The sequence below is a fragment of the Carcharodon carcharias genome, chromosome 19 (assembly GCF_017639515.1).
Source record: "Carcharodon carcharias isolate sCarCar2 chromosome 19, sCarCar2.pri, whole genome shotgun sequence".
NCBI classification, from domain to species: domain Eukaryota; kingdom Metazoa; phylum Chordata; class Chondrichthyes; order Lamniformes; family Lamnidae; genus Carcharodon; species Carcharodon carcharias.
The window spans coordinates 85,169,294-85,196,224 of NC_054485.1; the positions used below are offsets into that span (position 1 = coordinate 85,169,294).

The following is a 26,931-nucleotide window of genomic DNA, read 5'->3' on the forward strand; positions in this document are numbered from 1 at the left end:
TTGATGGGGACAGAGGGAGGGACGTTGACGGGGACAGAGGGAGGGATGTTCATGGAGGACAGAGGGAGGGATGTTCATGGAGGACAGAGGGAGGGATGTTCATGGGGGACAGAGGGAGGGATGTTCATGGGGGACAGAGGGAGGGCTGTTGACGGGGGACAGAGGGAGGGACGTTGATGGGGACAGAGGGAGGGACGTTGATGGGGACAGAGGGAGGGACGTTCATGGGGACAGAGGGAGGGATGTTCATGGAGGACAGAGGGAGGGATGTTCATGGAGGACAGAGGGAGGGATGTTCATGGAGGACAGAGGGAGGGATGTTCATGGGGGACAGAGGGAGGGATGTTCATGGGGGACAGAGGGAGGGATGTTCATGGGGGACAGAGGGAGGGCTGTTGATGGGGAACAGAGGGAGAGACGTTGATGGGTACAGAGGGAGGGACGTTGATGGGGACAGAGGGAGGGACGTTGACGGGGACAGAGGGAGGGATGTTGACGGGGACAGAGGGAGGGATGTTGACGGGGACAGAGGGAGGGACGTTGATGGGGACAGAGGGAGGGACGTTGATGGGGACAGAGGGAGGGATGTTGATGGGGACAGAGGGAGGGATGTTGATGGGGACAGAGGGAGGGATGTTGATGGGGACAGAGGGAGGGACGTTCATGGGGGACAGAGGGAGGGATGTTGATGGGGACAGAGGGAGGGACGTTCATGGCGGACAGAGGGAGGGACGTTCATGGCGGACAGAGGGAGGGACGTTCATGGCGGACAGAGGGAGGGACGTTCATGGCGGACAGAGGGAGGCACGTTCATGGGGGACAGAGGGAGGCACGTTCATGGGGGACAGAGTGAGGGATGTTCATGGGGGACAAGGGAGGGCTGTTGATGGGGAACAGGGGGAGGGATGTTGATGGGGACAGAGGGAGGGATGTTGATGGGGACAGGGAGGGTTGTTAACAGGGACAGATGGAGAGAGGTTAAGAGGGGAAGAGGTGCCTTTTACAGTCAGTCTCAGCGACCTGGGTTTTTAAGGTCAAGACTTGGTCTCCCAGCTCCTCCTTCTCTTCCTTCAGCAGTTTGTGGATCTGGTTAGATTTGATTCGCTCAGACATCAGCTTGAAGTTGGCGTCATCCTTCTCTCGAAGCTGCTGCATCAGGCGGATATTCTGTTCTTGCATGTCCTCAAATGCCTGGCCTGTCACATCCATCTCCGACAGGAGAGCTTCCTCCTCCTGGGAGAGGGAGACAGAGTGCAAAAGGTGGGGAGAGAGTAAGAGAGACAGTGTCAGCTTCTGTACTGCCCGTGTGTGTCTCAGTGTCAGCTCCTGTACTGCCCGTGTGCGTCTCAGTGTCAGCTCCTGTATAGTCCGTGTGTGTCTCAGTGTCAGCTCCTGTACTGCCCGTGTGCGTCTCAGTGTCAGCTCCTGTATAGTCCGTGTGTGTCTCAGTGTCAGCTCCTGTATAGTCCGTGTGTGTCTCAGTGTCAGCTCCTGTACTGCCCGTGTGTGTCTCAGTGTCAGCTCCTGTACTGCCCGTGTGTGTCTCAGTGTCAGCTCCTGTACTGCCCGTGTGTGTCTCAGTGTCAGCTCCTGTACTGCCCGTGTGTGTCTCAGTGTCAGCTCCTGTATGGCCCGTGTGTGTCTCAGTGTCAGCTCCTGTACAGTCCGTGTGTGTCTCAGTGTCAGCTCCTCTCACCTCCCGGTCCCTCTCTCTCTCTCACGCACCCCCGTCCCTCTCTCTCTCTCACGCCCCCCCGTCCCTCTCTCTCTCTCACGCCCCCCCGTCCCTCTCTCTCTCTCACGCCCCCCGTCCCTCTCTCTCTCTCACGCCCCCCGTCCCTCTCTCTCTCTCACGCCCCCCGTCCCTCTCTCTCTCTCACGCCCCCCCGTCCCTCTCTCTCTCTCACGCCCCCCGTCCCTCTCTCTCTCTCACGCCCCCCGTCCCTCTCTCTCTCTCACGCCCCCCCGTCCCTCTCTCTCTCTCACGCCCCCCGTCCCTCTCTCTCTCTCACGACCCCGTCCCTCTCTCTCTCTCTCTTCCCCGTCTCTCTCTCTCTCTCTTCCCCGTCTCTCTCTCTCTCTTCCCCGTCTCTCTCTCTCTCTTCCCCGTCTCTCTCTCTTCCCCGTTTCTCTCTCTCTCTCTTCTCCGTCTCTCTCTCTCTCTCTTCCCCGTCTCTCTCTCTCTCTCTTCCCCGTCTCTCTCTCTCTCTCTTCCCCGTCTCTCTCTCTCTCTCTTCCACGTCTCTCTCTCTCTTCCACGTCTCTCTCTCTCTCTTCCACGTCTCTCTCTCTCTCTTCCACGTCTCTCTCTCTCTCTCTTCCACGTCTCTCTCTCTCTCTTCCACGTCTCTCTCTCTCTCTCTTCCACGTCTCTCTCTCTTCCACGTCTCTCTCTCTCTCTCTTCCACGTCTCTCTCTCTCTCTCTTCCACGTCTCTCTCTCTCTCTCTTCCACGTCTCTCTCTCTCTCTTCCACGTCTCTCTCTCTCTCTTCCACGTCTCTCTCTCTCTCTTCCACGTCTCTCTCTCTCTCTCTCTTCCACGTCTCTCTCTCTCTCTCTTCCACGTCTCTCTCTCTCTCTCTTCCACGTCTCTCTCTCTCTCTCTTCCCCTTCTCTCTCTCTCTCTCTTCCAGATCTCTCTCTCTCTCTCTTCCAGATCTCTCTCTCTCTCTCTTCCAGATCTCTCTCTCTCTCTTCCACGTCTCTCTCTCTCTTCCACGTCTCTCTCTCTCTCTCTTCCACGTCTCTCTCTCTCTTCCACGTCTCTCTCTCTCTTCCACGTCTCTCTCTCTCTCTTCCACGTCTCTCTCTCTCTTCCACGTCTCTCTCTCTCTCTTCCACGTCTCTCTCTCTCTTCCACGTCTCTCTCTCTCTTCCACGTCTCTCTCTCTCTCTTCCACGTCTCTCTCTCTCTCTCTTCCACGTCTCTCTCTCTCTTCCACGTCTCTCTCTCTCTCTTCCACGTCTCTCTCTCTCTCTCTTCCACGTCTCTCTCTCTCTTCCACGTCTCTCTCTCTCTCTTCCACGTCTCTCTCTCTCTTCCACGTCTCTCTCTCTCTTCCACGTCTCTCTCTCTCTCTTCCACGTCTCTCTCTCTCTTCCACGTCTCTCTCTCTCTCTTCCACGTCTCTCTCTCTCTCTCTTCCACGTCTCTCTCTCTCTTCCACGTCTCTCTCTCTCTCTTCCCCGTCTCTCTCTCTCTCTTCCCCGTCTCTCTCTCTCTCTTCCCCGTCTCTCTCTCTCTCTCTCTTCCCCGTCTCTCTCTCTCTCTTTCTTCCCCGTCTCTCTCTCTCTCTCTTTCTTCCCCGTCTCTCTCTCTCTCTCTTTCTTCCCCGTCTCTCTCTCTCTCTTTCTTCCCCGTCTCTCTCTCTCTCTCTCTTCCCCGTCTCTCTCTCTCTCTTCCCCGTCTCTCTCTCTCTCTTCCCCGTCTCTCTCTCTCTCTTTCTTCCCCGTCTCTCTCTCTCTCTCTCTTCCCCGTCTCTCTCTCTCTCTCTCTTCCCCGTCTCTCTCTCTCTCTTCCCCGTCTCTCTCTCTCTCTTTCTTCCCCGTCTCTCTCTCTCTCTCTCCACCCCCCGTCTCTCTCTCTCTCTCTCTTCCCCGTCTCTCTCTCTCTCTCTCTTCCCCGTCTCTCTCTCTCTCTCTCTACCCCCCGTCTCTCTCTCTCTCTTTCTTCCCCGTCTCTCTCTCTCTCTCTTTCTTCCCCGTCTCTCTCTCTCTCTCTCCACCCCCCGTCTCTCTCTCTCTCTCTCCACCCCCCGTCTCTCTCTCTCTCTCTCCACCCCCCGTCTCTCTCTCTCTCTTTCTTCCCCGTCTCTCTCTCTCTCTCTCTCCACCCCCCGTCTCTCTCTCTCTCTTTCTTCCCCGTCTCTCTCTCTCTCTCTCCACCCCCCGTCTCTCTCTCTCTCTTTCTTCCCCGTCTCTCTCTCTCTCTCTTTCTTCCCCGTCTCTCTCTCTCTCTCTCCACCCCCCGTCTCTCTCTCTCTCTCTCCACCCCCCGTCTCTCTCTCTCTCTCTCCACCCCCCGTCTCTCTCTCTCTCTTTCTTCCCCGTCTCTCTCTCTCTCTCTCCACCCCCCGTCTCTCTCTCTCTCTTTCTTCCCCGTCTCTCTCTCTCTCTCTCTTCCCCGTCTCTCTCTCTCTTCCCCGTCTCTCTCTCTCTCTTCCCCGTCTCTCTCTCTCTCTTTCTTCCCCGTCTCTCTCTCTCTCTCTTGCTTCCCCGTCTCTCTCTCTCTCTCTTGCTTCCCCGTCTCTCTCTCTCTCTCTTTCTTCCCCGTCTCTCTCTCTCTCCACCCCCCGTCTCTCTCTCTCACCCCCATGTCTCTCTTTCTCACTCTCTCCCATCTCGCTCTCCCTCTTCCACTCTCCTCCTATCCTGCTCTCTCCTTCTCGGATTTGACACTTCACCCTGACCCTCTCACCTGCTTGGCCATGGCAACTTTTTTGAGCATGTGCTCCATCTGCTCATCCACCAGCTTCATCCGACGCAGCGCCTCCACGTCTGCCATCTTCTTCCCCTCGTGTCTCTCCTTCTCCTCCAGTTCCTTCAAACGCTGCCTCAGGTTGTCCAACTGGAACAGATCGCTGACAGTCAGAGGGAGGAAGCTGGAGGGGGCAGGGGGCTTTCCCTTTCCCAGGGTAACCGCCTGGCTCCCAGTCCCATCAGCGTGGTGGTCACGCCGGCTCCCCGCCCTGTTCCCATAGTAACCACCGCAGCTCCCCGCCCTGTTCCCATAGTAACCACCGCAGCTCCCCATCCTGTTCCCATAGTAACCACTGCAGCTCCCCATCCTGTTCCCATAGTAACCACTGCAGCTCCCCGCCCTGTTCCCATAGTAACCACCGCAGCTCCCCGCCCTGTTCCCATAGTAACCACCGCAGCTCCCCGCCCTGTTCCCATAGTAACCACCTCAGCCCAACGTCCTGTTACCATAGTAACCACCGCAGCTCCCCGCCCTGTTCCCATAGTAACCACTGCAGCTCCCCGCCCTGTTCCCATAGTAACCACCGCAGCTCCCCGCCCTGTTCCCATAGTAACCACCGCAGCTCCCCGCCCTGTTCCCATAGTAACCACTGCAGCTCCCCGCCCTGTTCCCATAATAACCACCGCAGCTCCCCGCCCTGTTCCCATAGTAACCACCGCAGCTCCCCGTCCTGTTCCCATAGTAACCACCGCAGCTCCCCGTCCTGTTCCCATAGTAACCACCGCAGCTCCCCATCCTGTTCCCATAGTAACCACCGCAGCTCCCCGCCCTGTTCCCATAGTAACCACCGCAGCTCCCCGCCCTGTTCCCATAGTAACCACCGCAGCTCCCCATCCTGTTCCCATAGTAACCACCGCAGCTCCCCATCCTGTTCCCATAGTAACCACTGCAGCTCCCCATCCTGTTCCCATAGTAACCACCGCAGCTCCCCATCCTGTTCCCATAGTAACCACCGCAGCTCCCCATCCTGTTCCCATAGTAACCACTGCAGCTCCCCATCCTGTTCCCATAGTAACCACCGCAGCTCCCCATCCTGTTCCCATAGTAACCACTGCAGCTCCCCATCCTGTTCCCATAGTAACCACCGCAGCTCCCCATCCTGTTCCCATAGTAACCACTGCAGCTCCCCATCCTGTTCCCATAGTAACCACCGCAGCTCCCCATCCTGTTCCCATAGTAACCACTGCAGCTCCCCGCCCTGTTCCCATAGTAACCACCGCAGCTCCCCGTCCTGTTCCCATAATAACCACCGCAGCTCCCCATCCTGTTCCCATAGTAACCACCGCAGCTCCCCATCCTGTTCCCATAGTAACCACCGCAGCTCCCCGCCCTGTTCCCATAGTAACCACCTCAGCTCCCCGTCCTGTTCCCATAGTAACCACCGCAGCTCCCCATCCTGTTCCCATAGTAACCACCGCAGCTCCCCATCCTGTTCCCATAATAACCACCGCAGCTCCCCATCCTGTTCCCATAGTAACCACCGCAGCTCCCCATCCTGTTCCCATAGTAACCACTGCAGCTCCCCATCCTGTTCCCATAGTAACCACCGCAGCTCCCTGTCCTGTTCCCATAGTAACCACCGCAGCTCCCCGCCCTGTTCCCATAGTAACCACCGCAGCTCCCCGCCCTGTTCCCATAGTAACCACCGCAGCTCCCCGCCCTGTTCCCATAGTAACCACCTCAGCTCCCCGTCCTGTTCCCATAGTAACCACCGCAGCTCCCCATCCTGTTCCCATAGTAACCACCGCAGCTCCCCATCCTGTTCCCATAGTAACCACCGCAGCTCCCCATCCTGTTCCCATAGTAACCACCGCAGCTCCCCGCCCTGTTCCCATAGTAACCACCGCAGCTCCCCATCCTGTTCCCATAGTAACCACTGCAGCTCCCCATCCTGTTCCCATAGTAACCACCGCAGCTCCCCGCCCTGTTCCCATAGTAACCACCGCAGCTCCCCGCCCTGTTCCCATAGTAACCACCGCAGCTCCCCATCCTGTTCCCATAGTAACCACTGCAGCTCCCCATCCTGTTCCCATAGTAACCACCGCAGCTCCCCGCCCTGTTCCCATAGTAACCACCGCAGCTCCCCGCCCTGTTCCCATAGTAACCACCGCAGCTCCCCATCCTGTTCCCATAGTAACCACCGCAGCTCCCCATCCTGTTCCCATAGTAACCACTGCAGCGCAACGTCCGTTCCCACGGAGAGAGACTCCCTCTTTAAACAGGGTCCCTGATGGAGAGAGACTCCCTCTTTAAACAGGGTCCCTGATGGAGAGAGACTCCCTCTTTAAACAGGGTCCCTGATGGAGAGAGACTCCCTCTTTAAACAGGGTCCCTGACAGGGAGAGACTCCCTCTTTAAACAGGGTCCCTGACAGGGAGAGACTCCCTCTTTAAACAGGGTCCCTGATGGAGAGACTCCCTCTTTAAACAGGGTCCCTGATGGAGAGACTCCCTCTTTAAACAGGGTCCCTGACAGGGAGAGACTCCCTCTTTAAACAGGGTCCCTGACAGGGAGAGACTCCCTCTTTAAACAGGGTCCCTAATGGAGAGAGACTCCCTCTTTAAACAGGGTCCCTGATGGAGAGAGACTCCCTCTTTAAACAGGGTCCCTGACAGGGAGAGACTCCCTCTTTAAACAGGGTCCCTAATGGAGAGAGACTCCCTCTTTAAACAGGGTCCCTGATGGAGAGACTCCCTCTTTAAACAGGGTCCCTGATGGAGAGAGACTCCCTCTTTAAACAGGGTCCCTGATGGAGAGAGACTCCCTCTTTAAACAGGGTCCCTGATGGAGAGAGACTCCCTCTTTAAACAGGGTCCCTGATGGAGAGAGACTCCCTCTTTAAACAGGGTCCCTGATGGAGAGACTCCCTCTTTAAACAGGGTCCCTGATGGAGAGAGACTCCCTCTTTAAACAGGGTCCCTGATGGAGAGACTCCCTCTTTAAACAGGGTCCCTGACAGGGAGAGACTCCCTCTTTAAACAGGGTCCCTGATGGAGAGAGACTCCCTCTTTAAACAGGGTCCCTGATGGAGAGACTCCCTCTTTAAACAGGGTCCCTGATGGAGAGACTCCCTCTTTAAACAGGGTCCCTGACAGGGAGAGACTCCCTCTTTAAACAGGGTCCCTGACAGGGAGAGAGACTCCCTCTTTAAACAGGGTCCCTGATGGAGAGACTCCCTCTTTAAACAGGGTCCCTGATGGAGAGAGACTCCCTCTTTAAACAGGGTCCCTGATGGAGAGACTCCCTCTTTAAACAGGGTCCCTGACAGGGAGAGACTCCCTCTTTAAACAGGGTCCCTGATGGAGAGAGACTCCCTCTTTAAACAGGGTCCCTGATGGAGAGACTCCCTCTTTAAACAGGGTCCCTGATGGAGAGACTCCCTCTTTAAACAGGGTCCCTGACAGGGAGAGACTCCCTCTTTAAACAGGGTCCCTGATGGAGAGAGACTCCCTCTTTAAACAGGGTCCCTGATGGAGAGAGACTCCCTCTTTAAACAGGGTCCCTGATGGAGAGAGACTCCCTCTTTAAACAGGGTCCCTAATGGAGAGAGACTCCCTCTTTAAACAGGGTCCCTGATGGAGAGAGACTCCCTCTTTAAACAGGGTCCCTGACAGGGAGAGACTCCCTCTTTAAACAGGGTCCCTAATGGAGAGAGACTCCCTCTTTAAACAGGGTCCCTGATGGAGAGACTCCCTCTTTAAACAGGGTCCCTGATGGAGAGACTCCCTCTTTAAACAGGGTCCCTGACAGGGAGAGACTCCCTCTTTAAACAGGGTCCCTGATGGAGAGACTCCCTCTTTAAACAGGGTCCCTGACAGTGAGAGACTCCCTCTTTAAACAGGGTCCCTGATGGAGAGACTCCCTCTTTAAACAGGGTCCCTGATGGAGAGACTCCCTCTTTAAACAGGGTCCCTGATGGAGAGACTCCCTCTTTAAACAGGGTCCCTGATGGAGAGACTCCCTCTTTAAACAGGGTCCCTGATGGAGAGACTCCCTCTTTAAACAGGGTCCCTGATGGAGAGAGACTCCCTCTTTAAACAGGGTCCCTGATGGAGAGAGACTCCCTCTTTAAACAGGGTCCCTGATGGAGAGACTCCCTCTTTAAACAGGGTCCCTGATGGAGAGAGACTCCCTCTTTAAACAGGGTCCCTGATGGAGAGAGACTCCCTCTTTAAACAGGGTCCCTGATGGAGAGAGACTCCCTCTTTAAACAGGGTCCCTGATGGAGAGACTCCCTCTTTAAACAGGGTCCCTGACAGGGAGAGACTCCCTCTTTAAACAGGGTCCCTGATGGAGAGACTCCCTCTTTAAACAGGGTCCCTGATGGAGAGACTCCCTCTTTAAACAGGGTCCCTGACAGGGAGAGACTCCCTCTTTAAACAGGGTCCCTGATGGAGAGAGACTCCCTCTTTAAACAGGGTCCCTGATGGAGAGAGACTCCCTCTTTAAACAGGGTCCCTGACAGGGAGAGACTCCCTCTTTAAACAGGGTCCCTAATGGAGAGACTCCCTCTTTAAACAGGGTCCCTGATGGAGAGAGACTCCCTCTTTAAACAGGGTCCCTAATGGAGAGACTCCCTCTTTAAACAGGGTCCCTGATGGAGAGAAACTCCCTCTTTAAACAGGGTCCCTGACAGGGAGAGAGACTCCCTCTTTAAACAGGGTCCCTGATGGAGAGAGACTCCCTCTTTAAACAGGGTCCCTGATGGAGAGACTCCCTCTTTAAACAGGGTCCCTGATGGAGAGAGACTCCCTCTTTAAACAGGGTCCCTGACAGGGAGAGACTCCCTCTTTAAACAGGGTCCCTGATGGAGAGACTCCCTCTTTAAACAGGGTCCCTGATGGAGAGACTCCCTCTTTAAACAGGGTCCCTGATGGAGAGACTCCCTCTTTAAACAGGGTCCCTGATGGAGAGAAACTCCCTCTTTAAACAGGGTCCCTGATGGAGAGAGACTCCCTCTTTAAACAGGGTCCCTGATGGAGAGACTCCCTCTTTAAACAGGGTCCCTGATGGAGAGACTCCCTCTTTAAACAGGGTCCCTGATGGAGAGACTCCCTCGTTAAACAGGGTCCCTGATGGAGAGACTCCCTCTTTAAACAGGGTCCCTGATGGAGAGACTCCCTCTTTAAACAGGGTCCCTGATGGAGAGAGACTCCCTCTTTAAACAGGGTCCCTGATGGAGAGACTCCCTCTTTAAACAGGGTCCCTGATGGAGAGAGACTCCCTCTTTAAACAGGGTCCCTGACAGGGAGAGACTCCCTCTTTAAACAGGGTCCCTGATGGAGAGACTCCCTCTTTAAACAGGGTCCCTGATGGAGAGAGACTCCCTCTTTAAACAGGGTCCCTGATGGAGAGAGACTCCCTCTTTAAACAGGGTCCCTGATGGAGAGAGACTCCCTCTTTAAACAGGGTCCCTGACAGGAGAGAGTCTCCCTCTTTAAACAGGGTCCCTGATGGAGAGAGACTCCCTCTTTAAACAGGGTCCCTGATGGAGAGAGACTCCCTCTTTAAACAGGGTCCCTGATGGAGAGAGACTCCCTCTTTAAACAGGGTCCCTGATGGAGAGAGACTCCCTCTTTAAACAGGGTCCCTGATGGAGAGACTCCCTCTTTAAACAGGGTCCCTGATGGAGAGAGACTCCCTCTTTAAACAGGGTCCCTGATGGGAGATGACTCCCTCTTAAACGGGTCCCTGAAGGGAGAGACTCCCTCTTTAAACAGGGTCCCTGATGGAGAGACTCCCTCGTTAAACAGGGTCCCTGCATGGAGAGACTCCCTCTTTAAACAGGGTCCCTGATGGAGAGACTCCCTCTTTAAACAGGGTCCCTGATGGAGAAGACTCCCATCTTTAAACAGGGTCCCTGATGGAGAGACTCCCTCTTTAAACAGGGTCCCTGAAGGGAGAGGACTCCCTCTTTAAATCCAGGGTCCCTGACAGGAGAGACTCCCTCTTAAACAGGGTTCCCTGATGGAGAGACTCCCTCTTTAAACAGGGTCCCTGATGGAGAGAGACTCCCTCTTTAAACAGGGTCCCTGATGGAGAGAGACTCCCTCTTTAAACAGGGTCCCTGATGGAGAGAGACTCCCTCTTTAAACAGGGTCCCTGACAGGGAGAGACTCCCTCTTTAAACAGGGTCCCTGATGGAGAGAGACTCCCTCTTTAAACAGGGTCCCTGATGGAGAGAGACTCCCTCTTTAAACAGGGTCCCTGATGGAGAGAGACTCCCTCTTTAAACAGGGTCCCTGATGGAGAGAGACTCCCTCTTTAAACAGGGTCCCTGATGGAGAGACTCCCTCTTTAAACAGGGTCCCTGATGGAGAGAGACTCCCTCTTTAAACAGGGTCCCTGATGGAGAGAGACTCCCTCTTTAAACGGGGTCCCTGACAGGGAGAGACTCCCTCTTTAAACAGGGTCCCTGATGGAGAGACTCCCTCTTTAAACAGGGTCCCTGATGGAGAGACTCCCTCTTTAAACAGGGTCCCTGATGGAGAGAGACTCCCTCTTTAAACAAGGACCCTAACGGTGAGACTCCCTCTTTAAACAGGGTCCCTGACAGGGAGAGACTCCCTCTTTAAACAGGGTCCCTGATGGAGAGAGACTCCCTCTTTAAACAGGGTCCCTGATGGAGAGAGACTCCCTCTTTAAACAGGGTCCCTGATGGAGAGAGACTCCCTCTTTAAACAAGGGACCCTAACGGTGAGAGACTCCCTCTTAAACAGGGTCCCTGACAGGGAGAGACTCCCTCTTTAAACAGGGTCCCTGATGGAGAGAGACTCCCTCTTTAAACAGGGTCCCTGATGGAGAGAGACTCCCTCTTTAAACAGGGTCCCTGACAGGGAGAGACTCCCTCTTTAAACAGGGTCCCTGATGGAGAGAGACTCCCTCTTTAAACCAGGACCCTAACGGTGAGACTCCCTCTTTAAACAGGGTCCCTGATGGAGAGAGACTCCCTCTTTAAACAAGGACCCTACCGGAGAGACTCCCTCTTTAAACAGGGTCCCTGACAGGGAGAGACTCCCTCTTTAAACAGGGTCCCTGATGGAGAGAGACTCCCTCTTTAAACAGGGTCCCTGATGGAGAGAGACTCCCTCTTTAAACAGGGTCCCCTGACAGGAGAGACTCCCTCTTTAAACAGGGTCCCTGATGGAGAGAGGACTCCCTCTTTAAACAGGGTCCCTGACAGGGAGAGACTCCCTCTTTAAACAGGGTCCCTGATGGAGAGACTCCCTCTTTAAACAGGGTCCCTGATGGAGAGAGACTCCCTCTTTAAACAGGGTCCCTGACAGGGAGAGACTCCCTCTTTAAACAGGGTCCCTAATGGAGAGACTCCCTCTTTAAACAGGGTCCCTGATGGAGAGGACTCCCTCTTTAAAACAGGGTCCCTGATGGAGAGGACTCCCTCTTTAAACAGGGTCCCTGATGGAGAGACACTCCCTCTTTAAACAGGGTCCCTGATGGAGAGAGACTCCCTCTTTAAACGGGGTCCCTGACAGGGCGAGAGCTCCCTCTTTAAACAGGGTCCCTGATGGAGAGACTCCCTCTTTAAACAGGGTCCCTGATGGAGAGAGACTCCCTCTTTAAACAAGGACCCTAACGGTGAGACTCCCTCTTTAAACAGGGTCCCTGACAGGGAGAGACTCCCTCTTTAAACAGGGTCCCTGATGGAGAGAGACTCCCTCTTTAAACAGGGTCCCTGATGGAGAGAAACTCCCTCTTTAAACAGGGTCCCTGACAGGGAGAGACTCCCTCTTTAAACAGGGTCCCTGATGGAGAGAGACTCCCTCTTTAAACAGGGTCCCTGATGGAGAGACTCCCTCTTTAAACAGGGTCCCTGATGGAGAGACTCCCTCTTTAAACAGGGTCCCTGACAGGGAGAGACTCCCTCTTTAAACAGGGTCCCTGATGGAGAGACTCCCTCTTTAAACAGGGTCCCTGACAGGGAGAGACTCCCTCTTTAAACAGGGTCCCTGACGGTGAGACTCCCTCTTTAAACAGGGTCCCTGATGGAGAGAGACTCCCTCTTTAAACAGGGTCCCTGATGGAGAGAGACTCCCTCTTTAAACAGGGTCCCTGATGGAGAGAGACTCCCTCTTTAAACAGGGTCCCTGATGGAGAGAGACTCCCTCTTTAAACAGGGTCCCTGACAGGGAGAGACTCCCTCTTTAAACAGGGTCCCTGATGGAGAGACTCCCGGTCTTATAAACAGGGGTCCCTGATGGAGAGACTCCCTCTTTAAACAGGGTCCCTGATGGAGAGAGACTCCCTCTTTAAACAGGGTCCCTGATGGGAGAGACTCCCTCTTTAAACAGGGTCCCTGATGGAGAGACTCCCTCTTTAAACAGGGTCCCTGATGGAGAGAGACTCCCTCTTTAAACAGGTCCCCTGACAGGGAGAGACTCCCTCTTTAAACAGGGTCCCTGAAGGAGAGAGACCTCCCTCTTTAAACAGGGTCCCTGACTGGGAGAGACTCCCTCTTTAAACAGGGTCCCTGATGGAGAGAGACTCCCTCTTTAAACAGGGTCCCTGACGGAGAGACTCCCTCTTTAAACAGGGTCCCTGATGGAGAGACTCCCTCTTTAAACAGGGTCCCGGACAGAGAGACTCCCTCTTTAAACAGGGTCCCTGATGGAGAGACTACCTCTTTAAAAGGGTCCCTGACAGAGAGACTCGCCCTTTAAACAGGGTTCCTGACGGAGAGACTCGCTCTTCAAAACAGGGTCCCTGAATGGAGAGAGTCCCTCTTTTAAACAGGAGTCCCTGACTGGGAGAGACTCCCTCTTTAAACAGGGTCCCTGATGGAGAGAGACTCCCTCTTTAAACAGGGTCCCTGATGGAGAGAGGACTCCCTCTTTAAACAGGGTCCCTGATGGAGAGACTCCCTCTTTAAACAGGGTCCCTGATGGAGAGAGACTCCCTCTTTAAACAGGGGTCCCTGACAGGGAGAGACTCCCTCTTTAAACAGGGTCCCTGATGGAGAGAGACTCCCTCTTTAAAACAGGGTCCCTGATGGAGAGACTCCCTCTTTAAACAGGGTCCCTGATGGAGAGAGACTCCCTCTTTAAACAGGGTCCCTGACTGGAGAGACTCCCTCTTTAAACAGGGTCCCAGACAGGGAGAGACTCCCTCTTTAAACAGGGTCCCTGATGGAGAGAGACTCCCTCTTTAAACAGGGTCCCTGATGGAGAGAGACTCCCTCTTTAAACAGGGTCCCTGATGGAGAGAGACTCCCTCTTTAAACAAGGACCCTAACGGTGAGACTCCCTCTTTAAACAGGGTCCCTGACAGGGAGAGACTCCCTCTTTAAACAGGGTCCCTGATGGAGAGAGACTCCCTCTTTAAACAGGGTCCCTGATGGAGAGAGACTCCCTCTTTAAACAGGGTCCCTGACAGGGAGAGACTCCCTCTTTAAACAGGGTCCCTGATGGAGAGAGACTCCCTCTTTAAACAAGGACCCTAACGTGAGACTCCCTCTTTAAACAGGGTCCCTGATGGAGAGAGACTCCCTCTTTAAACAAGGACCCTAACGGTGAGACTCCCTCTTTAAACAGGGTCCCTGACAGGGAGAGACTCCCTCTTTAAACAGGGTCCCTGATGGAGAGAGACTCCCTCTTTAAACAGGGTCCCTGATGGAGAGAGACTCCCTCTTTAAACAGGGTCCCTGACAGGAGAGACTCCCTCTTTAAACAGGGTCCCTGATGGAGAGAGACTCCCTCTTTAAACAGGGTCCCTGACTGGGAGAGACTCCCTCTTTAAACAGGGTCCCTGATGGAGAGACTCCCTCTTTAAACAGGGTCCCTGATGGAGAGAGACTCCCTCTTTAAACAGGGTCCCTGACTGGAGAGACTCCCTCTTTAAACAGGATCCTTGGTGGAGAGATTCTTTCTTTAAACAGGGTTCCTGATGGAGAGAGACTCCCTCTTTAAACAGGGTCCCTGATGGAGAGACTCCCTCTTTAAACAGGGTCCCTGATGGAGAGAGACTCCCTCTTTAAAACAGGGTCCCTGATGGAGAGAGACTCCCTCTTTAAACAGGGTCCCTGACTGGGAGAGACTCCCTCTTTAAACAGGGTCCCTGATGGAGAGACTCCCCTCTTTAAACAGGGTCCCTGATGGAGAGACTCCCTCTTTAAACAGGGTCCCTGACTGGGAGAGACTCCCTCTTTAAACAGGGTCCCTGATGGAGAGACTCCCTCTTTAAACAGGGTCCCTGACAGGGGAGAGACTCCCTCTTTAAACAGGGTCCCTGACGGAGAGACTCCCTCTTTAAACAGGGTCCCTGATGGAGAGAGACTCCCTCTTTAAACAGGGTCCCTGATGGAGAGAGACTCCCTCTTTAAACAGGGTCCCTGATGGAGAGAGACTCCCTCTTTAAACAGGGTCCCTGACAGGGAGAGACTCCCTCTTTAAACAGGGTCCCTGATGGAGAGACTCCCTCTTTAAACAGGGTCCCTGATGGAGAGACTCCCTCTTTAAACAGGGTCCCTGATGGAGAGAGACTCCCTCTTTAAACAGGGTCCCTGATGGAGAGAGACTCCCTCTTTAAACAGGGTCCCTGATGGAGAGACTCCCTCTTTAAACAGGGTCCCTAATGGAGAGAGAGTCCCTCTTTAAACAGGGTCCCTGACAGGGAGAGACTCCCTCTTTAAACAGGTGTCCCTGATGGAGAGAGACTCCCTCTTTAAACAGGGTCCCTGACAGGGAGAGACTCCCTCTTTAAACAGGGTCCCTGATGGAGAGAGACTCCTCTTTAAACAGGGTCCCCCTGACAGGGAGAGACTCCCTCTTTAAACAGGGTCCCTGATGGAGAGACTCCCTCTTTAAACAGGGTCCCTGACAGGGAGAGACTCCCTCTTTAAACAGGGTCCCTGATGGAGAGACTCCCTCTTTAAACAGGGTCCCTGATGGAGAGACACACTCTGTAAACAGGGTCCCAGATGGAGAGACTCCCTCTTTAAACAGGGTCCCTAATGGGAGAGAGGAGTCCCTCTTTAAACAGAGTCCCTGACAGGGAGAGACTCCCTCTTTAAACAGGGTCCCTGATGGAGAGAGACTCCCTCTTTAAACAGGGTCCCTGATGGAGAGAGACTCCCTCTTTAAACAGGGTCCCTGATGGAGAGACTCCCTCTTTAAACAGGGTCCCTGATGGAGAGAGACTCCCTCTTTAAACGGGGTCCCTGACAGGGAGAGACTCCCTCTTTAAACAGGGTCCCTGATGGAGAGAGACTCCCTCTTTAAACAGGGTCCCTGATGGAGAGACTCCCTCTTTAAACAGGGTCCCTGATGGAGAGAGACTCCCTCTTTAAACAAGGACCCTAACGGTGAGACTCCCTCTTTAAACAGGGTCCCTGACAGGGAGAGACTCCCTCTTTAAACAGGGTCCCTGATGGAGAGAGACTCCCTCTTTAAACAGGGTCCCTGATGGAGAGAGACTCCCTCTTTAAACAGGGTCCCTGATGGAGAGAGACTCCCTCTTTAAACAAGGACCCTAACGGTGAGACTCCCTCTTTAAACAGGGTCCCTGACAGGGAGAGACTCCCTCTTTAAACAGGGTCCCTGATGGAGAGAGACTCCCTCTTTAAACAGGGTCCCTGATGGAGAGAGACTCCCTCTTTAAACAGGGTCCCTGACAGGGAGAGACTCCCTCTTTAAACAGGGTCCCTGATGGAGAGAGACTCCCTCTTTAAACAAGGACCCTAACGGTGAGACTCCCTCTTTAAACAGGGTCCCTGATGGAGAGAGACTCCCTCTTTAAACAAGGACCCTAACGGTGAGACTCCCTCTTTAAACAGGGTCCCTGACAGGGAGAGACTCCCTCTTTAAACAGGGTCCCTGATGGAGAGAGACTCCCTCTTTAAAACAGGGTCCCTGATGGAGAGAGACTCCCTCTTTAAACAGGGTCCCTGACAGGGAGAGACTCCCTCTTTAAACAGGGTCCCTGATGGAGAGAGACTCCCTCTTTAAACAGGGTCCCTGACAGGGAGAGACTCCCTCTTTAAACAGGGTCCCTGATGGAGAGACTCCCTCTTTAAACAGGGTCCCTGATGGAGAGAGACTCCCTCTTTAAACAGGGTCCCTGACAGGGAGAGACTCCCTCTTTAAACAGGGTCCCTAATGGAGAGACTCCCTCTTTAAACAGGGTCCCTGATGGAGAGAGACTCCCTCTTTAAACAGGGTCCCTGATGGAGAGACTCCCTCTTTAAACAGGGTCCCTGATGGAGAGAGACTCCCTCTTTAAACAGGGTCCCTGATGGAGAGAGACTCCCTCTTTAAACGGGGTCCCTGACAGGGAGAGACTCCCTCTTTAAACAGGGTCCCTGATGGAGAGACTCCCTCTTTAAACAGGGTCCCTGATGGAGAGAGACTCCCTCTTTAAACAAGGACCCTAACGGTGAGACTCCCTCTTTAAACAGGGTCCCTGACAGGGAGAGACTCCCTCTTTAAACAGGGTCCCTGATGGAGAGAGACTGCCTCTTTAAACAGGGTCCCTGATGGAGAGAAACTCCCTCTTTAAACAGGGTCCCTGACAGGGAGAGACTCCCTCTTTAAACAGGGTCCCTGATGGAGAGAGACTCCCTCTTTAAACAGGGTCCCTGATGGAGAGACTCCCTCTTTAAACAGGGTCCCTGATGGAGAGACTCCCTCTTTAAACAGGGTCCCTGATGGAGAGACTCCCTCTTTAAACAGGGTCCCTGACAGGGAGAGACTCCCTCTTTAAACAGGGTCCCTGATGAGAGAGACTCCCTCTTTAAACAGGGTCCCTGACAGGGAGAGACTCCCTCTTTAAACAGGGTCCCTGAGGAGTGAGACTCCTCTTTAAACAGGGTCCCTGATGGTGAGAGACTCCCTCTTTATACAGGGTCCCTGATGGAGAGAGACTCCCTCTTTATACAGGGTCCCTGATGGAGAGACTCCCTCTTTAAACAGGGTCCCTGATGGAGAGAGACCTCCCTCTTTAAACAAGGGACCCTAACGGTTGAGACCTCCCTCTTAAAACAGGGTCCCTGACAGGGAGAGACTCCCTCTTTAAACAGGGTCCCTGATGGAGAGAGACTCCCTCTTTAAACAGGGTCCCTGATGGAGAGAGACGCCCTCTTTAAACAGGGTCCCTGAGGAGAGAGACTCCCTCTTTAAACAGGACCCTAACGGTGAGACTCCCTCTTTAATCAGGGTCCCTGACAGGGAGAGACTCCCTCTTTAAACAGGGTCCCTGATGGAGAGAGACTCCCTCTTTAAACAGGGTCCCTGATGGAGAGAGACTCCCTCTTTAAACAGGGTCCCTGACAGGGAGAGACTCCCTCTTTAAACAGGGTCCCTGATGGAGAGAGACTCCCTCTTTAAACAAGGACCCTAACGGTGAGACTCCCTCTTTAAACAGGGTCCCTGATGGAGAGAGACTCCCTCTTTAAACAAGGACCCTAACGGTGAGACTCCCTCTTTAAACAGGGTCCCTGACAGGGAGAGACTCCCTCTTTAAACAGGGTCCCTGATGGAGAGAGACTCCCTCTTTAAACAGGGTCCCTGATGGAGAGAGACTCCCTCTTTAAACAGGGTCCCTGACAGGGAGAGACTCCCTCTTTAAACAGGGTCCCTGATGGAGAGAGACTCCCTCTTTAAACAGGGTCCCTGACAGGGAGAGACTCCCTCTTTAAACAGGGTCCCTGATGGAGAGACTCCCTCTTTAAACAGGGTCCCTGATGGAGAGAGACTCCCTCTTTAAACAGGGTCCCTGACAGGGAGAGACTCCCTCTTTAAACAGGGTCCCTAATGGAGAGACTCCCTCTTTAAACAGGGTCCCTGATGGAGAGAGACTCCCTCTTTAAACAGGGTCCCTGATGGAGAGACTCCCTCTTTAAACAGGGTCCCTGATGGAGAGAGACTCCCTCTTTAAACAGGGTCCCTGATGGAGAGAGACTCCCTCTTTAAACGGGGTCCCTGACAGGGAGAGACTCCCTCTTTAAACAGGGTCCCTGATGGAGAGACTCCCTCTTTAAACAGGGTCCCTGATGGAGAGACTCCCTCTTTAAACAGGGTCCCTGACAGGGAGAGACTCCCTCTTTAAACAGGGTCCCTGATGGAGAGACTCCTCTTTAAACAGGGTCCCTGACAGGGAGAGACTCCCTCTTTAAACAGGGTCCCTGACGGTGAGACTCCCTCTTTAAACAGGGTCCCTGATGGAGAGAGACTCCCTCTTTAAACAGGGTCCCTGATGGAGAGAGACTCCCTCTTTAAACAGGGTCCCTGATGGAGAGAGACTCCCTCTTTAAACAGGGTCCCTGACAGGGAGAGACTCCCTCTTTAAACAGGGTCCCTGATGGAGAGACTCCCTCTTTAAACAGGGTCCCTGACAGGGAGAGACTCCCTCTTTAAACAGGGTCCCTGACGGTGAGACTCCCTCTTTAAACAGGGTCCCTGATGGAGAGAGACTCCCTCTTTAAACAGGGTCCCTGATGGAGAGAGACTCCCTCTTTAAACAGGGTCCCTGATGGAGAGAGACTCCCTCTTTAAACAGGGTCCCTGAAGGGAGAGACTCCCTCTTTAAACAGGGTCCCTGATGGAGAGACTCCCTCTTTAAACAGGGTCCCTGATGGAGAGACTCCCTCTTTAAACAGGGTCCCTGATGGAGAGAGACTCCCTCTTTAAACAGGGTCCCTGATGGAGAGAGACTCCCTCTTTAAAACAGGGTCCCTGATGGAGAGACTCCCTCTTTAAACAGGGTCCCTAATGGAGAGAGAGTCCCTCTTTAAACAGGGTCCTGACAGGGAGAGGACTCCCTCTTTAAACAGGGTCCCTGATGGAGAGAGACTCCCTCTTTAAACAGGGTCCCTGACAGGGAGAGACTCCCTCTTTAAACAGGGTCCCTGATGGAGAGAGACTCCCTCTTTAAACAGGGTCCCTGACAGGGAGAGACTCCCTCTTTAAACAGGGTCCCTGATGGAGAGACTCCCTCTTTAAACAGGGTCCCTGACAGGGAGAGACTCCCTCTTTAAACAGGGTCCCTGATGGAGAGACTCCCTCTTTAAACAGGGTCCCTGATGGAGAGACTCCCTCTTTAAACAGGGTCCCTGATGGAGAGACTCCCTCTTTAAACAGGGTCCCTAATGGAGAGAGAGTCCCTCTTTAAACAGAGTCCCTGACAGGGAGAGACTCCCTCTTTAAACAGGGTCCCTGATGGAGAGAGACTCCCTCTTTAAACAGGGTCCCTGATGGAGAGAGACTCCCTCTTTAAACAGGGTCCCTGATGGAGAGACTCCCTCTTTAAACAGGGTCCCTGATGGAGAGAGACTCCCTCTTTAAACGGGGTCCCTGACAGGGAGAGACTCCCTCTTTAAACAGGGTCCCTGATGGAGAGAGACTCCCTCTTTAAACAGGGTCCCTGATGGAGAGACTCCCTCTTTAAACAGGGTCCCTGATGGAGAGAGACTCCCTCTTTAAACAGGGTCCCTGACAGGGAGAGACTCCCTCTTTAAACAGGGTCCCTAATGGAGAGACTCCCTCTTTAAACAGGGTCCCTGATGGAGAGAGACTCCCTCTTTAAACAGGGTCCCTGATGGAGAGACTCCCTCTTTAAACAGGGTCCCTGATGGAGAGAGACTCCCTCTTTAAACAGGGTCCCTGATGGAGAGAGACTCCCTCTTTAAACGGGGTCCCTGATGGAGAGAGACTCCCTCTTTAAACAGGGTCCCTGATGGAGAGACTCCCTCTTTAAACAGGGTCCCTGATGGAGAGAGACTCCCTCTTTAAACAAGGACCCTAACGGTGAGACTCCCTCTTTAAACAGGGTCCCTGACAGGGAGAGACTCCCTCTTTAAACAGGGTCCCTGATGGAGAGAGACTGCCTCTTTAAACAGGGTCCCTGATGGAGAGAAACTCCCTCTTTAAACAGGGTCCCTGACAGGGAGAGACTCCCTCTTTAAACAGGGTCCCTGATGGAGAGAGACTCCCTCTTTAAACAGGGTCCCTGATGGAGAGACTCCCTCTTTAAACAGGGTCCCTGATGGAGAGACTCCCTCTTTAAACAGGGTCCCTGATGGAGAGACTCCCTCTTTAAACAGGGTCCCTGACAGGGAGAGACTCCCTCTTTAAACAGGGTCCCTGATGGAGAGACTCCCTCTTTAAACAGGGTCCCTGACAGGGAGAGACTCCCTCTTTAAACAGGGTCCCTGACGGTGAGACTCCCTCTTTAAACAGGGTCCCTGATGGAGAGAGACTCCCTCTTTAAACAGGGTCCCTGATGGAGAGAGACTCCCTCTTTAAACAGGGTCCCTGATGGAGAGAGACTCCCTCTTTAAACAGGGTCCCTGACAGGGAGAGACTCCCTCTTTAAACAGGGTCCCTGATGGAGAGACTCCCTCTTTAAACAGGGTCCCTGATGGAGAGACTCCCTCTTTAAACAGGGTCCCTGATGGAGAGAGACTCCCTCTTTAAACAGGGTCCCTGATGGAGAGAGACTCCCTCTTTAAACAGGGTCCCTGATGGAGAGACTCCCTCTTTAAACAGGGTCCCTAATGGAGAGAGAGTCCCTCTTTAAACAGGGTCCCTGACAGGGAGAGACTCCCTCTTTAAACAGGGTCCCTGATGGAGAGAGACTCCCTCTTTAAACAGGGTCCCTGACAGGGAGAGACTCCCTCTTTAAACAGGGTCCCTGATGGAGAGAGACTCCCTCTTTAAACAGGGTCCCTGACAGGGAGAGACTCCCTCTTTAAACAGGGTCCCTGATGGAGAGACTCCCTCTTTAAACAGGGTCCCTGACAGGGAGAGACTCCCTCTTTAAACAGGGTCCCTGATGGAGAGACTCCCTCTTTAAACAGGGTCCCTGATGGAGAGACTCCCTCTTTAAACAGGGTCCCTGATGGAGAGACTCCCTCTTTAAACAGGGTCCCTAATGGAGAGAGAGTCCCTCTTTAAACAGAGTCCCTGACAGGGAGAGACTCCCTCTTTAAACAGGGTCCCTGATGGAGAGAGACTCCCTCTTTAAACAGGGTCCCTGATGGAGAGAGACTCCCTCTTTAAACAGGGTCCCTGATGGAGAGACTCCCTCTTTAAACAGGGTCCCTGATGGAGAGAGACTCCCTCTTTAAACAGGGTCCCTAATGGAGAGACTCCCTCTTTAAACAGGGTCCCTGATGGAGAGAGACTCCCTCTTTAAACAGGGTCCCTGATGGAGAGACTCCCTCTTTAAACAGGGTCCCTGACAGGGAGAGACTCCCTCTTTAAACAGGGTCCCTAATGGAGAGAGACTCCCTCTTTAAACAGGGTCCCTGATGGAGAGAGACTCCCTCTTTAAACAGGGTCCCTGATGGAGAGACTCCCTCTTTAAACAGGGTCCCTGATGGAGAGAGACTCCCTCTTTAAACAGGGTCCCTGATGGAGAGACTCCCTCTTTAAACAGGGTCCCTGATGGAGAGAGACTCCCTCTTTAAACAGGGTCCCTGACAGGGAGAGACTCCCTCTTTAAACAGGGTCCCTGATGGAGAGAGACTCCCTCTTTAAACAGGGTCCCTGACAGGGAGAGACTCCCTCTTTAAACAGGGTCCCTGATGGAGAGACTCCCTCTTTAAACAGGGTCCCTAATGGAGAGACTCCCTCTTTAAACAGGGTCCCTTACGGAGTGAGAGTCCCTCTTTAAACAGGGTCCCTGACAGGGAGAGACTCCCTCTTTAAACAGGGTCCCTAATGGAGAGAGACTCCCTCTTTAAACAGGGTCCCTGACTGGCAGACCACGTCTTTAAGGGAGTTAATCTTGACCAGGAGACTGATCAGGCTGCACACAAACAAACACACGAATTAGGAGCAGGACTAGACCATTCGGCCCCTCAAGCCTGCTCCGCCATTCAATAAGATCATGGCTTGTCTGATTTTAACTTCATATTCCTGCCTACTCTTGACAGCCTTTCACCCCCTTGCTTATCAAGAATTCATCTACCTCTGCCTTAAAAATATGCAAAGTTTCTGCTTCAACCACCTTTCAAGAATTCTAAAGACTCACAACCCTCTGAAAGAAAAAATTTCTCCTCACCCCTGTCCTAAAGGGGTGACCCCTCACTTCTATACAGTGACCCCTAGTCTAGATTCCTGCACAAGAGGAAACGTCCCCTCCTCATCCACCCTGACCTGGCCCCTCAGTTCGTGTGTGCAGCTCTGTCTCCATGCGATACAAAGGAGGTAGAAGCACCGGGCAAAGTGTGAATATAATTCATAGTCTAGTAGCAGAACTGAGAGATTGCAGCAATGGGAAAGATTAAACAGGCTGGAGCTTTTATCTTTCGATAAGAGAAGACTGAGAGGTGATCTGGTAGGGGCCTTTAAAATGATGATTGGTTTCAATTGGCTCAATGCGGACACGACATTACGAGTTGTGTGAGAATCCAAAACTAGAAGCTGAAAATACAGGGTGGTCACCGATACTCGCAGCTGATCGTCGACCTCAACCCAAAACGCTCACACTATCCCTCGATTCCCTCAGTGCCCGAGAATCTAATGATCTCTCTCTTGAACATAACTCAATGACTGGACATTCACAGCCCTCTGGCATGGTGAACTCCAAAGAGTCACCACCCTCTGAGTGAAGAAATTCCTCCTCATCTCAATTCAAAATGTCCGACCCCGCATCATGAGCCTGTGACCCTCGTTCTAGACTCTCCAGCCGGTGGGGGGGGGAACAGCCTCTTAGCATCTACCCTGAACTAGCTGCACACCTAGCCAAGCTGTTCCAGTACAGCTACAACACTGGCATCTGGCTGGCAATGTGGAAAATTGCCCAGGTATGTCCGATACACAAAATGTAGGACAAATCCAACCCAGCCAAACACCAGTCGACTCTTGACCATCAGTAAAGTGATGGAAAGCAGTGTGTACCATCTACAAGATGCACTGCAGGAACTCACCAAGATTCCTTAGGCAGCACCTTCCAAACTCACGATTTCTACCATCTAGAAGGACAAGGGCAGCAGACACATGGGAACACCGCCACCTGCAACTCCCCTCCAAGCCCCACACCATCCTGGCTTGGAAATACATTGTCGTTCCTTCGCTGTTGCTTTGACAAAATCCTGGAACTCCCTCCCTAACAGCACTGTGGGTGTACCTACACCACATGGACTGCAGCAGTTCAAGAAGGCAGCTCACCACCACCTTCTCAAGGGCAACTAGGGATGGGCAATAAATGCTGGCCTAGTCAGCGAAACCCACATCCCGTGGATGAACAAAAAAAAAGTGCTGTCAGCAGTGCTATTAAGCAGCACTTACTCAGCAACGACCTGCTCACTTGATGCTCAGTTTGGGTTCTGCTAGGGTCACTCAACTCCTGACCTCATTACAGCCTTGGTCCAAACATGGACAAGCAGTTGAACTCCCGACGTGAGGTGAGAGTGACTGCCCTTGACAGCAAGGCTGTATTTGACCGAGCGAGGCATCAAGGAGCCCCAGCAAAACTGGAGTCAGTGGGAATCGGGGGGAAACAGGTTGTTGGTCAATCATCTCAGTCCCAGGACATCACTGCAGGAGTTCCTCAGGGTAGTGTCCTCGGCCCAACCATCATCAGCTGCTTCATCAATGACCTTCCCTGTATAAGGTGAGAAATGGGGATGTTCGCTGATGATTGCACAATGTTTAGCACCATTCGCAACTCCTCAGTTACTGAAGCAGTCCGTGCCCATATGCAGCTAGACATTCAGGTTGTCCCCCTCCACCCACCACAATGACCCTTGTCTGCCCTCTCACCCTCACCTCCGCTTTCGCCCTCTTCTCCGACGCCATCAGTTGAACTTTGTCTCGCTGCTCCTTTGGTGATGAGCGGTACATGTCCAACAAGAGTTTCATCTCCTTCTGGCTCTCCTGAGCTCTCCTGTAGACAAGGAACGGTAGCACAGTGGTTAGGTTGCTGGACTAGCAGTCCAGAGGCACTACGCTAATCCCAGAGACATGAGCTCAAATCGAACTACAGCATCCGGGGTGGGGGGGAGGCAGGTGGAGAGAAAGGGATTTAAATTCAGATTATTAAATTAAAAGCTCGTCTCACGAATGGCGACTACCGGATTGTGATAAAGACCCATTGGTTCAATAAGGAAATCTGCTGCCTTTACCTGTCACTCCAAACCCACATCAACATGGTTGACTCTAACTGCCCCCCTTGAAATGGACCCAGTCACTCAATTGTATTTAAGAGGTTCTCAAGGATAATAAATGCTGGTCTTGTCAATGACACCCACATCCCATGAATGAATTAAGTTAGGGAACAAAGAGGGGGTGAAAGTCCACAATGTTCAAAAACCTTGTATCAGACTTCAGGTATTCCATATTTAGAACACTGTACACAATTCCAGTCTCCATATCCCCAGGTTATTCCACACTTGGAACACCGTGCACAGTTTTGCTTCCATGTACCTTGGTTATTCTATGCTTTTAGTACTGTATTTAGTTCTGGTCTCCGTATACCTTAGTTAGGCCATACTTGGAACACTGTGCACATAACCTTGGTTAGACCATACCTGAAGCACTCTGTATATTTAACCTTTGTACCACACAAGTGTCAGGCAATCACAGTATCCAACAAGAGAGAATCTGACCGTCTCCCCTTGTCATTCATTGGCATTACCATCGCTGAATCCCTCACTATCAACACCCTGGGGAGTTAACCATTAACCAGAAACTGAACTGGACCAGCCATATAAATACTGTGGCTACAAGCGCAAGTTAGAGGCTGCGAATTCTTTGGCAAGGAACTCACCTCCTGACACCCCAAAGCCTGTCCATCATTGTCAGGAGTGTGATGGAATACTCCCCACTTGCCTGGATGAGTGCAGCTCCAACAACACTCAAGAAGCTCGACACCATCCAGGGCAAAGCAGCCTGCTCGATCAGCATCCCATCCACAACGTCCAAAATTCACTCCCTCCACCACTGATGCACAGTAGCAGCAGTGTGTACCATCTACAAGGTGCACTGCAGGAATTCACCAAGGCTCCTTCGACAGCACCTTGCAAACCCACAACCACTACCATCTAGAAGGACAAGGGCAGCAGGTAAATGGGAACACCACCACCTGGAAGTTCCCCTCCAAATCACTCACCATCCTGACTTGGAAAAATATCGGCGTTCCTTCACTGTCACTGGGTCAAAATCCTGGAACTCCCTCCCTAACAGCACAGTGGGTGTACCTACACCACATGGATTGCAGCGGCTCAAGGCGGCTCACCACCATCTTCTCAAGGGCAATTAGGGTCGCATGAACGAATAAATAAAGTTCTGGTTTCCATATACCTTGGCTATTCCACATTTGGAGCACTGCACACAGTTCATATATAGAATCTACAACCATTAACTTACTTCAGTTCCCCTCGGAGCTGTTTGACCATCTCCGCCTCCTTCTTCTTGGCATCTTCAGGTTTGCTCCTCTCTCTCTCCTTCTCTGCCTTGTCCTTCTCTCGCTCCTTCTCTGCCTCTTTCTCTCTCCCCTTTTCCCTGGCCCTCTCCCTCTCCTTCTCCCGTCTCTCTCGCTCCCGCTCTTTTTCTTTCTCCTCCTCTTGCTGCTGTTTTCTGGCCTTGGCTGCCTCAGCCTCCTCTTTCTCCCTCTTGCTGCTGGCTTCCTCAGGCTCCTGCTTGACCTCCGGAGGTTCCTCCTTGACCGGCTCAGCTCCGGCCTGAAGCTGTGATCCGCTGGCTCCCCGTGATCGGACCTGGAAGAGGAATAGGAAAGTTGGGGGGATTGGAATTCACTTTCGGCAATGACGCGGGCAGTCAATGTAAACGGTGCTCACACCGAAACCCACCCCGCCACGCGCCTCATCTGCTCCCAGTGCAGAGTCAGGAAAGGCCCAGGCTCCGGCCTGTGCTGGCTTCACCAATCTCACCTGGCTCTGGAGAGGAGATTTACCAGAATGGGCCCAGGGATGAGGGACCTCAGTTAATGTGGAGATACTGGTTGAAGCTGGGATTGTTCCGCTTAGAGCAGAGAGAGTTAAGAGGAGGTTTAATCGAGGTGTTCAAAATCAGGAAGGGTTTTGATAGAGTAAATAAGGAGAAATTGTTTCCAGTGGCAGGAGGGTCAGTCAGACACAGATTGAAAATAATTAGCACAAGAACCTGAGGAGGAGATGAGGAGAATATAATTTTTTTTACACAAAGGGTTGTTAATGATCTAGTTTAGGCGGCCTGATAGGTAAGTCATTATCGAATTTGCTTCCACTGCCCTAAGAAAGCATATCCTTGCCACGGAATGAGGGCAGCAAACGTTCACCAGACTGATCCCTGGGGTGGCAGGGCTGTTGTATGAGGAGAGATTGGGCCGACTAGGCTTGTCTTCACTGGAGTTTAGAGGAATGAAAGGGGATCTCATCGGAACGTATAAAATTCTGACAGGGACGGACAGGCTGGAGGCAGGGATGATGTTTCCTCTGGCTGGGAGGGTCTAGAACGAGGGATCACGGTCTCAGGATACGGGGTAGGCCATTTAG

General features: G+C 52.9%; 1 protein-coding gene across 7 annotated transcripts in view; it reads right to left on the bottom strand.

Moving 5' to 3' along the window:
* LOC121291647 (E3 ubiquitin-protein ligase BRE1A-like) overlaps positions 1 to 26,931 on the bottom strand; it is a 49,245-nt gene that overhangs the window by 11,236 nt on the left and 11,078 nt on the right. For all 7 annotated transcript variants that reach the window (XM_041213117.1, XM_041213118.1, XM_041213120.1 and 4 more), the window contains 4 exons: positions 25,805 to 26,154; positions 24,206 to 24,323; positions 4,419 to 4,568; positions 1,021 to 1,233 (listed from right to left, as the gene is read on the bottom strand). In XM_041213117.1, coding sequence (XP_041069051.1) covers positions 1,021 to 1,233; positions 4,419 to 4,568; positions 24,206 to 24,323; positions 25,805 to 26,154 — 831 coding nt within the window. The remainder of the gene's footprint in view (positions 1 to 1,020; positions 1,234 to 4,418; positions 4,569 to 24,205; positions 24,324 to 25,804; positions 26,155 to 26,931) is intronic.